We start from the raw sequence: 12,433 nt of genomic DNA, 5'->3' as shown, positions 1-12,433 counted from the left end.
GCGTCAGGTTCAAGGTCATTGAAAGGTCAAATCGAGAGAAAACGGTAAAAAAATCCAAAAAAATACGTTATAGGTTTTTGGAGTCGCTAATTACGAATCTGGTATCCGTTGAACTCTCTCGCTTCAGGTTCCAGATCATTTGAAGGTCATTTGAAGTTCAAATCGAAAACCTATAACATATTTTTTTTCAGCGTTTTCTTTCGATTTGACCTTCCCATGACCTTGAACCTGACGCGATAAAGGTCAGCGGACACCAGGTTCATAATCAGCGACCCCAAAAACCTGTAACATATTTTTAAAAAAATTTTTACCGGTTTTTCTCGACTTGACCTTCAAATGACCTTGAACCTGAAGCGATAGAGTTCAACGGATGCCAGATTCGTAATTAGCGTCTCCAAAAACCTATAACGTATTTTTTTGGATTTTTTTACCGTTTTCTCTCGATTTGACCTTCCAATGACCTTGAACCTGATGCGATAAAAGTCAAAGGACGCCAGATTTGTATTCGGCGACCCCGAAAACCATAGTAAACCCGAGCTAACCTCAGAATACATGTTTAAGAGTGTCAAATCTCTCGAAAATACAGTTGGTGGGTAGTGGTGTTTCCTATATTTGTAGGAATATTTTTTCAGATTTTTAGGTCCAAAAATAAATTAGGCCAAAATCCGGCCTTACCGACCCTCCCCCTTTACATATTTGTTGGAAAATTCAAGTATATTTTGTGGATTAAAATTTATTTTTGGATTCAAAATTTATATTTTGGATTGAAAATTCATCTTTTTGTATAAAAGTAATTCTTTTTTGTTCGAAAGGTCAATCTTTTCTATTAAAAAGTCTACTGTTATATTTATGGTTCAGAATTAATCTGTTTCGTTTAAAAATTGTATTATTTGGTTAAAAATTCAACTATTCTGATAAAAAGTTTTTTTTTTTTTGGTCGAAAAGTTATCTATTTTATGAAAAGTTAATTTATTTGGTTAAAGATTCATTTCTTCGGTGAAAATTAAACTGTTTTATAGAAAAGTTGACTTTTTTTCTTAAATTCAAATGTTTTTTTAAATTAAAAATGGAAATATTTTTTGGTTAGAGTGCCAATTCTTACATTTTTAATAAAAAGTCAATCTTCCTGTTTTAATTTGATTTATTACACTTTTATTTGAGAATTTATTTTCATGGGTTATCTGAAAATTCATTTTTCTGGATAGAATTTTTTTTAACTTGAAATTTAACTGTTTAGTTAAAAATGAACTGTTAAATTGAAAATTTATTTTTTGCAGGTAGAATATTTAAGTTCTTTGTAAATAAAATTTTTTCTTTTTGGCTTAAAAATGTTATAATCTGGTTAAAAATACATTTCAACTTAAAATATTAAGAATATGATACCTACATTAATTTAATTTAAAAACATTTTATGCCTTATTATTGTCCTATTTTTAATTATTCAAAAAAATTGTTTATTTTCAGAGTCGATATGGTAGATTAACGCCACTAGCCAAAACTCTGCAAGAGGACCCTTCTTGTCAATTATGTAGCGTTTTACAGAATTATGTTTTACTCTCCGACATCACCATGATTGAAGACAATCTCAGAGAAACTGACTTGCCTCTTTTATCGACTCTTCGACAAGTAAGAATTTTTAATCTGATTATTGTTTTTTTTTTTTGCAAAAAATTGTATTTCCAGACCTCGGACTCACTCCACTTTTAACACTTTTTAAACACTTTTTTAGCGATCCAACTATTTTGAAAAAAATTACGCGAATACAACTATTTTTTCAGATTATTTTTTAATGCATCTATTTTTTGAAATTAAATTTTTTTTAAATATTTCACATTTTGCAAAAAATTTTAAGTGGTATTACAAATTTTACGATAAATCAGGATTTTCAGGCATTTCCTCAGACGCACGCATTTATTATATATTTATATATTTATTTATTTAAAGGTTTTAAAAAACTTCAATAGATTTCAAAGACTTATACAAAATTTCAAAGAAATTTCAAGAAATGACCAAAATTTTAAGGGTTTTTAAAATGTTATCAAAGGATTTCAAGGGATTTTAAGAAATTTAAAGAAATTTCATCTGATTTCTAAGTTTTCTGAATGTTTAAAGAAATTTTAAGATATTTTCAAATTTCAAGATAATTTAAAATTATAAATAACTTCAAAAAATTTGTAAGGATTTCTGCAGACCCAGGTGATTTTATAGGAGTTCCAAGGACTTTAAATATTGAAAAAAGTGTTAATGGATTTCAAAAGATTTGAAATACTTTAGCGTATTTTACAATATTCCAAGAAATGAAAAAAATGCCAAGGAGTTTTAAAAGAGTAATAAAAATATTAGAGGATTTCAAGAAATTTTCGGGACTTAAAAATGAATTCTGAACAACTTTAGGGATTTTTTTTTTTTTGGAATTTTAAGACATTTCAAGAAGTTACATATATTTTCAGAGGACCTCACGTTTTTCAAAATGTTTGGAGAAATTTCAAGAAATTAAAAAAATGTGAGGGTTTTTAAAGGCTATTAAATATTTCAAAAGATTTTAGGGAATTTCGAAAATTTCCATTTGTGAACTGAAGTGGGTGAATGGAATGGAATGGAAATTTAAGCGACTTCCAGAGATTTCAAGGGATTTCTGTGAATTCCGAAGAATTTTATGGGGTCACAAGATTTAAAAGATTTAAATATTTTGAAAATAATTCTATTCATATTAATTATTTTAAGATATTGTACGGAATTGCAAAATATTTCTAAAGATTTCATCAGATTTAAGAGATTTTAGACAATTTTAAAAGATTAAAAAAGATATAGTACATTTTAAAAGATTTCGAAACATTTTATGAGTTTACAAATATATAATAGTATATTTTTAAATATTCCAAAAAATTCGATCAGATTACAGAAATTTAAAGGGATTTTGAAACGGCATCAAAGATAGAAATTCAAAAAATTTCTATCAGAGGACTTTATTAAATTCTATCAGAGGATTTTATGGGTCTCAGGATTTCAAATATTTCAAAATTTTTAGTGGAATTTAAATGATTTTACAAATTTTAAAGTATTAAAAAAATATAGCATGTTTAAAAAAATTCTGAAACATTTTATGACTTTTTAACATTTTCAAGGGATTTTGAAAGAGTATTAAAAATAGAAAAGGAACTTAAAGAATTTAAGGGATTTCAGAAAAATTCAATATATTTTTAGAGAAATTTATGGAGTAAATGAGATGGAATAAAATTTTAAAGAACTTCTGGAAATTTTAAGGGATTTCTACGGACTTTGTAAGATATTTTGGGGTCTAAGGATTTCAAAGATTAAAATTTTTTTAAAGGTATTTTGAAAGATATTGATGATGCAAAATATTTATGGGTTTTTTTAAGAAAATTACACAACATTCAAGGTATTTTAAAAATATCAGAGGATTTTAAAGAATATATTATATTTTAAAATATTGCAAGAAATGTCGTAAAATTTAAAAAACTCTAAGGGATTTTAAAAGGGTGCCCAATATAGAAAAGGATTTTATAGATTTGAACATTTTAAATGAAATTTTTATGAATATAGTGTATTTCAAAATATTCCGACAAATTTCTAATTAATTTCAAATTATTTCGTAAGAATTCAGAAGATTTCAAGAAATTTCCCAAAATTTGAGATATTCACAGAATTTCAAAATAAATTAAAAGTTTTCACAAGATTTAAATTTCTATTTAAAATTTTTATTTAATAAAGGTTTAATTTGTAAGTGAAATTGTTAAATTTTGACGTATGAATAAGAATTGAACACTTATTATTTTTAGACAAAATTTGAGTAATTTTAAGTGATATTTGTAGGTTTTTGAGATTAAAAATGAATTGAAAACTTGAAATGATTTCAAGTATTTAAACCGAACATTTGCATTTTTATCCAAGAAAGGTGTCCTGTCTGCTAAGCAGGGGAATATTGAAATCAAAAAGACAAGCTTAAAAAAAAAGTTGAATTTTCAATGGAAACAAAAAAAAAACCTTAAAAAAATTATCCATTAAAAAATTTTAATCTGAAATTTTTTAATTTGGAAAACTCCTAATTGCAAATAATACAGTTTTAATTCCTTTGAATTTTAAATTATTGAATTTTCAAAATTGTATTTGGAAAATATTTCCTTTTTGATATTTTGGACTTGTCCTATTTTCGAAATTTTCTTATCATCTTAAATAATTGAAATTCGAGATTCTTACATTTTAAATAAAATTGTTTCATTCTATAAGCTTTAAATTAGAAATGATAACATTTTAAATTTTTTCTAATAAAATTTTCCATTTGGAATTTCCTTGAATTTTTTTTTATTCACTTTAATTTTGTCTAGAAAATTAAACTATTTTGTGAAAAATTCATCTTTTTTATTTTAAAATTCAAGTGATAGGTTTTAAAAGATTAAAAAAGATATAATACATTTTAAAAGATTTCGAAAATCTTATCAATATTTATTTTTAAATAAATTTTTATAAAAATTAATATTTATTTTTTTCAGAAATTCTAAATATATTTGAAAATAAATCGAAGTTTTCCTACAATTTTTAGAAAATCCTGCAAATTAGAAAAAAAAACTTTAAATCTTCCAGGTTTTTTTTAATATTTGGAAATTGTTTAAAATCTTTTTAAATATTCGCTTAACCTTTTTTTTTCAAAATGAAAAATCATTTTCAATTTTCCTAGGTATCTTAAGAAAATGTTTTTATTCTTTTGAAGCCTTTCAAGATTCTTAAGAAGCTTCTAATCTTTTTTAGAAATCTACAAAAATCTATATTTTGTTTTAAATTAGGCGGTGGAAAGTTGCACCGAAATTTCGGTACGATAGTCGAATTTTGTCGGCACACACTTCGTTTAAATTATTTAAAATCATTTCAAGTTCCAAGTTAATTTGGAATCTTTTCAAAACTTCTAAGTATCTCTAAAAATTATTTAAATTTTTTCTACTAATAATAAGTGTTTAATTGTTATTTATAAATTAAAATTTGAAGGAATTTTTTTCAAACTTCCAGGATTTTAAAACAAATTTTAGGAAAAATTCAATTCATTTTTAAAAAAATATTTAGAAGTTCTGAAAACATTTCAAAAATAATTTGAAAAATTTTAAATAACTTCTAGATTTATCAAGATTTTGAAAGAAAATTTTAAAGCTTTTCAAGGATGCCCAAACTATTGAAAATGAAAATACTTTAACTTCTAATTTAAGAACTGTTAAGTTTAAAAAAATGTATTTTTTATTTTTTCTAGCTTAAAATTACTTAAAATGATATAATTTTGATAATTATTAAAGCTCCTTAACTTATTCTGTCATTGAATATAAAATTTTTTAATTAAAAAATTGTTAACTTTCATTTAAAAATTTTAAAATTCAAGAGTTCTACCTTGAGTGATTTAATTTGTAGTTTATTTTTTATTACTTCAAGTGGAAAAATGTTTAGCTTTAGAGTTATAATTTTTTAATTTTATTGACCGTGAAAATTTTTTACGAGCCGGGATAAAACCGGGAATTTTTTTCATCGATTAAGACGGCCTCCCTGGATTTGTATACCAGATTTAAAAAAAATATATCCCTTCGATTTAATACATAAAAAATTGCATGACACTATTTTGCTGCTATTTTTCAAAATGTATGTTTCTATTAATACTATTTTGAATTCTTCAAATGTGTCCGAGGTCTGTGTTTGGATAATTTGTTTATAATAATTTAACTTTGATTTTTTTCGCAAATTAAGGGCGTGATTGTCCTAAGCAGACAATGGAAAAATGTTCTCTATACACCATTATTGCTCGAGCATAATTATAAAACTAAACACGTGAAGCCGCTGAACGTGACTTTTGCAGTTTCTGATCCAGATGAGGTAAGAAAATTCACTTTTTGTTCATCAGTATAAACAGTGGTGTAGTCCCAAAATAAAAAATGGCCTGGTGGTATTTTCTATAAACTACGTTACCAGTTGATTGGGGGGGGGGGGGCAAAAACTAAGGTTTGGTTATAAATTCTATTGTTTAGTTGAAAATGTAATTATTTTATTAAAAATGCAACTATACATTTAAAAAGTCATAATTTTGATCCGAAATTCAACTACATTGTAAGAAATTCATTTTTTTTTAAGTTTAAGTTTCATCTCTTTGTTTGAAAATTTAACTATTTTAAAGCAAATTCGTTTTATGTTTGGTTGAAAATAATTTTTTTAAGCTGACAATGAAACTATCTCATTTTTAGTTAAAAATGTATCTTTTTCAGTTAAAAAATTTAATGTTTGGACTCAATGCAAAAAATCTGTCATGAGAGTTGAAAACGGCCGTGCGGCGGCGCTAGTAGTAAATATGTTCTACAAAACCATGCAGTACCATAGGCAAAATGCATACAAATTTCAAAATAAATATGAAAACCCCTTTAAAATCATTTGTTCTGCAATAATTAAAAAATAAATAATGAATACACAAATGAATGAAAAAAAATTCTAATAATATATATTATTATCATATTATAACATTTTCCAAATTTCAAATAACGACAAGATCTTTAATTGACAAAAAATAAAATCTCGAATTTAAAAATATCCGAAACTAAAATTCACCGGCTTCAAGACCGATTTGTAAAATAAACGAATGATTAAATTCCCACAAATATTTCAATTCTCGATATAAGGCCAACAATTCAATTAATAATTTATTTATTATTTTCGGAAAATTTTGAATTTCGTTAAGCTTGAATTTCAGGAATAGAAATATTTATGGGAATTTAACAATTCATTTATTTTATAATGCGGCAATTTTTTTCTGGCTAATTTATGATTTTGTTATTCATTTCTTCGTTATTTTGTGTTAGTCACCGATATTCAAACACTTTTATATATAGCTATGATGAACTAATTTTTTTTATATTGCCTTTTTAAAATATAATGCTACTATATAAGAGCTCTTAAATGTGATATTTTTTAAATCAATTAGACTTTATAACGGAGCTAATATATTTTAAAATTTGTATGTCAAATTTTAAAGAAAGACTATAAACGAATATTTGTTTATCTTTGACAACACTCAAATTATTCTAAAATTATTTTTCGAAGTGTTATAATAAATCCATGCTGAAATTAAATTCTGGGAATTGAGAACAAGAAAATAAGTATTATCATCTTGTTTTTAAATTTATGTAAATCTAATTTTCATAATATTCTTGAGAAGATTTAAAAGATTCTTTAATATTTCAGGCTTGTCAAAAAGAATCTTGAAGATTTCCAAAAAAAGTTTTCATAGCATAGGATTTTACGAAATATTATGAAAAATTTGAGTCCTTTTAATAGATGTTTAGAACTTTTAGAAGTTGGGAAGGAATCAAGAAATATTTGATACATTTTCGAAAAATAAATATTGAAAATATTTTTAACTGACACGAATTACGCTTAAAATTTACGAATATAATTCCAAACTAAAAAAATAATTACCTTAAAATTTTCTAAATTTTCCGAGCAATTTTAATCAAATTTGTTTATTCTCTTGAAAACTCTCGAAATTCTTTTAAATTACACTAAATATTTCTTGAATTTACCTCATTTTTGTTCGTTTTTATTTTGCAATTTTACCAAATTAAAACATTTTGTTTTAAATTCTTCTAAAATAGTTTTAGAAATGTTAGGAAATCTTTTGTGATGTTTAAAAACCTTTTTCAATTTGTTCTTAAAGTTCATTTTTTAAAATAAAAAAATCATTTAAAATTTGCATATGATTATAAGAAAAATTCTTTTTTTTTTAAATCTTATCAGACCTTTTAAACCTTCTAATTTCTAAAAATTATTTAAATTTTGCCTGCATTTTGATTTATTCTGCAAAATAAAAAAATACCTTAAAATCTTCGTGATTCTTCTTTGATTATTTTTGAAATGTTCTAAAATCTTGTTAAATCATGTCTTCAAATTAATTTTTCGAAATAAAAAATTATTTTCTTTTTCGTAGGAACCTGCAAAAATGTCTTTCATTTTCGTGAAACTTTACAAAATTCTTTAAAAAATCTTAACAAGTTTTAATTATTTTTGAATCGTTTCAAAACTATTAAATATCTCTTCAACTTACTCAAATTTTTTCTAAAGTCATGTAATATGGCAAAATTGAGAAATTTTGCTTTAAAATCTTTCACACTTTTTAAAGATTTTAGGAAATAATTCAAAACTTTTTGTGATCCTTTTACGATTTTCTCTTCAAATTCCTTACAAAACAATCATTAAAAAATTTCCCATGAATTTTAGGAACTTTTTTTACACACTTACAAAATTCAGTTTACCTAAAAACTTTGTAAATGTTGAAAAATTAAAAAAAATGTCTCAAAGTCTTCCATATTCTTTTAACCTACATTTTAAAATCTTTAAAACTTAAAATTATTCTATGAAAATAAAACCGAAACTATTTCTCCTCAGATCTTTCATAATTATTTAATTCGGGGTCTTTGGGTGTTCTCTAAGTTCACTTTTATAACTTGAATTTCATACCGGAGCGATAATTAATGGAAATGATTTGATAAAAAATAGAAAAATACTATTAGAAAACTCATTCGTGTCATTTTCAGAACAAGTACATAAATAAATCGTTTTCTTGATATTTTTTTAAGAGTTTGTAACGCCTCAACATGAAAAAAAAATATAACAAGTCAAAGAAAGTAGAACAAAGTTACTACTAGCGCCGCCGCATGGCCGTTTTCAACACATGGGCCATTTTCTACTCTCGGCATCTGAAAACAAGATGGCGATCCCTTAGTGTTCTAAGTTGGTTAGTTCCTAATATCTTCAGCGCAGCGCTAGTTGCCCATCACTCCCTGTTTTTGCATTGTAAGCAATGGGAGTAGACCACTTTATTTTTATTTTTTAATAAATAAAATATTATTTTCGTTAAAAAAATTTTGAAATGAAAAGAATGTTACTCATTTTATATTTCAAAATAATATTCCAAACAATGTATATAAATGCTAATAGAAAATATGAATTAAAACTTCACCCAATAAACTTGGTAAAGTGGAATATTAGATTTTAATTTGAATAAAAAGTTAAATATAATCCTTTTTATATCTGAAAGCGCAGTAAATAATATTTATATTAATAAAATATGTAAATAGTTTTGTGAAAAAAGTTTTAATAGTATACAAGTTCAAACTTAATATTTGAGGATTTAGTGAGTACTTACGCTATTTAATATAATGAGAAAAATGTAATTGAAATTGAATTAAATTTTTATTCAAGAACATATAACATAAAAATATGTAAAGAAAATCAAAAATAGTTTATTCAATAATTCAAATTGTTGCAAAAGAAACTATTTTTCAGAGGAACAAATATAAATTATAATTTTATAAAACGTCTAAGATGGAAATATAATCAATGTTTTAACATCTTTGTTTTAAATACTTAAAAGCAAATATTGATAAAAGAGAGCAATTAAAGAAATTTACTATTTCATTTTTCACTGATTATTAAATAAAATGTTTTCAAATGTAAATTTAGTTAAATTCAATAAGAAATACATTACATCTATTATATATTCATAAGCGAGAGTATTCACATGGTAAGTTTAAACTTAGTACTATTCAAATTTTTCTCCACGATTTTTTTACATTTCATTAATAATATTGTTAATTTGTTTTCGACATTAAGCTTTAAGAATCATATTTTACTTTTCATTCAAATTCATATCTAAGATGATTACACTTTGCCAGGATTATTGTACGACCATATAAATCATATTTTGTCTTTAGTATTCATAAAAAATGATTGGGAAAGTATTTTGAAATGTTAAATGAGTAACATTGTTTTAATTTCAAGAATTTTTTTGCATGGAAATAACATTTTTTTAACTAAAAAATTAAAAAAGTGATTTAGTCCTATAGCTTTCTATGTAAAAACAGGAAGTGATGGGACAACTAGCGCCGTGCTGGAGATATTAGGAACTAATCAACTTAGGACAGTTGCGGGGTCAAGTTAAAATCTGAAATATGGAGAGATGCACAGGGCTGGTTGAAACTTTATCCTTTCTGGTTAAAAATGCAATTGTTTGGTTGAAATATTAAGTGTAACATGCTTTTTTCAGATTTAATCTTTTTTTGGTCCAAAAGTCGATTATTTGACCTAAAATGGAACTACTTTTTTTAAAAAATTAGTTTTTTATATTAAGTATTCATAATTATAGTTGAATATCCAACTATTTGCTTTTAAATGAACCTTTGCGTTAACATTTTTACTCTTACGTACAATTAAACTATTTGATTGAAATCAAACTTTTGGGGTGAAAAATCATATTTTTAGATTAAAAATTCAACTTTTTGTAGATAAGTCGTCTTTTTGGCTTGAAAATTAAATAATTTTGTTAAAAATTCATGTCTTTTGTTTCAAATTATTTTTTTTTCTCTGAAAATTGAACCATTTTGTTGAAAATTCGTTTTTTTGTTGTTCAAAGTTTTTTTTTAATCAAAGTTTTTATCTGAAAATTTACCTATTGAATTTTTAGTTGAAACTTTATTCTGTATATTGTATAAGTTACAAACTCAACTATTAGGCATAAAATTGATCTTTTTTGTTGAAAACTTGTCTTTTTGCGTAGAAATTCAATCTTGTTTGTCGTAAATTCCACTATTTAATAGAAAATTCCTACATTTGGTTAAAAAATCGTCTTTTTAATCAAAAAATTATTCTTATTTGTTGAAAATTTAATTTTTTGTTGGAAAATTCAACTGCGTTTTGTAGAAAATTTACTTATTTTGTTTAAAAGTTGGCTTTTTAGGAAGAAAATTATTCTTGTTTGTTACTGTCTTAAAAATTCATCTTTCTCGATTGAGAATTATCTTTCTTGTTGAAAGTACATTTTTATTAATTAAAAATGAACTCTCTGGATTGAAATTCAACTCTCTCCTAAAAAAATTACCTTTTTGTCTTGAAAATTCAAATATTTGATATAATTTTAATCTTTTTTTTTAAATTCGATCTTTTTATTGAAAATTCATCTTTTCTATGCTGAAAATTGAACCACTTGGTTAAAAATTAAACTGTTTTGTTATACATCTAATTATTTTTTGAAAATTTAACAATTTTGTTAGTCATCATTGTTGGCCGAAAATTCGACTATGTTTTTAAAAATTCATCTTTTTACAGTAGAAAAGTCATCTTTCTTGCTTGAAAATGTATCTTTTTTGTTAGAAATTAAACTGTCTTCGAGAAAACTCGTATTATTTTCTTTAAAATTGTACTATTTGGTTAACTAGTTAACTATTTTTGTGAAAACTCATATCTTTTAAAGGCAAGTTTATCCATTTGATTTTTAATCCAACTAATTGGTTGAAAATGAATTTCTTCTTTTAAAAATTGTTTTTTTTTTTGTGTGGAAAATTCATCTCTTTGGGTATAAAATCGTTATCAACACTTATTTTATTTAAAATTTGGATGGCCCATAACTGGAAAAAATTTCAGTGTACAAGAAAGTGGCTTAGTGCCGCCAGGCCTTCCAAAAAAAGTACCCTGGTGGCGCCAGGCCTTGACTACACCACTGAGTGTAAATCTTAATAAACCCTGAATACATAATTTAAAATAAATACCAGATCCTTTTTTTTCTAACCCTTCAACAATGGCAATTGTATTTGATTGTAATTGACACCACTCTAATCCTAAAGCAAAAGACTTAATGGTGACCCTGATCTCCTAGGATTACATCGAGCAATATGTAAGCGAGACGGATGAGGAAGAAATCCTAGATAATGAGAGGAGTAAGGGACCATTTTGAAATTTATTTAAAAGTTTACCAATCTAGTGATAAAATATACTTTGTTCAAATGCATTGTGTCCGCTTTTCAGTCACACTTGGGTCATTTGACCCTTAATTTTTGCAGCACCTTAAGGGGCTGTACTTAAATTACGTAACAGCTCCTGCACTCATGTACGTAATTTTTGCAAATTCGTACAAATTTTCTTCTGAAGATCATCATATTGTTTTGTTGATAAGTTAAATTAAATCTTTTTTGGATGAAAAGTTTTTTTTCTGGAAATTTATCTTTTTAATTTAAAATTTCCTCTTTTTAAGTAGAAATATTGCACCTCTCTTCGATGAAAATGCAAATGTTTTGTTAAAAATTCATATTTTTGTCTGGAAAAGTCATTTAAAATATTTCTGGATGAAAATAATATTTTGGTTGTTGAAAATTTGTATTTTTGATTTAAAATTTCATCTTTTTTAGTAGAAATATTTCACCTTTCTTTGATAAAAATGCAAATGTTTAATTAAAAATTCATATTTTTGTGTAGAAAAGTCATTTGAAATGTTTCTGGATGAAAATTCAATTTTTTTTTGTGAAAATTTGTATTTTTTATTAAAAATTTCTTCTTTTTTTAATAGAAATATTGCACCTTTCTTCGATAAAAATGCAAATCTTTTGTTAAAAATTCATATTTT

The 12,433-nt window shown here is 24.6% G+C and overlaps 1 protein-coding gene across 1 annotated transcript in view; it reads left to right on the top strand.

Moving 5' to 3' along the window:
* Nucleotides 1–12,433, top strand: part of LOC117175918 (transmembrane protein KIAA1109-like) — a 178,513-nt gene that overhangs the window by 118,321 nt on the left and 47,759 nt on the right. The window contains exons 18-20 of the mRNA XM_033365766.1: nt 1,465–1,626; nt 5,743–5,868; nt 11,690–11,750. Coding sequence (XP_033221657.1) covers nt 1,465–1,626; nt 5,743–5,868; nt 11,690–11,750 — 349 coding nt within the window. The remainder of the gene's footprint in view (nt 1–1,464; nt 1,627–5,742; nt 5,869–11,689; nt 11,751–12,433) is intronic.

This window comes from Belonocnema kinseyi, chromosome 7 (assembly GCF_010883055.1).
Source record: "Belonocnema kinseyi isolate 2016_QV_RU_SX_M_011 chromosome 7, B_treatae_v1, whole genome shotgun sequence".
NCBI classification, from domain to species: Eukaryota; Metazoa; Arthropoda; class Insecta; order Hymenoptera; family Cynipidae; genus Belonocnema; species Belonocnema kinseyi.
The sequence above is the reverse complement of the archived record's forward strand: the minus strand, read 5'-3'. Positions and strand labels throughout refer to the sequence as shown.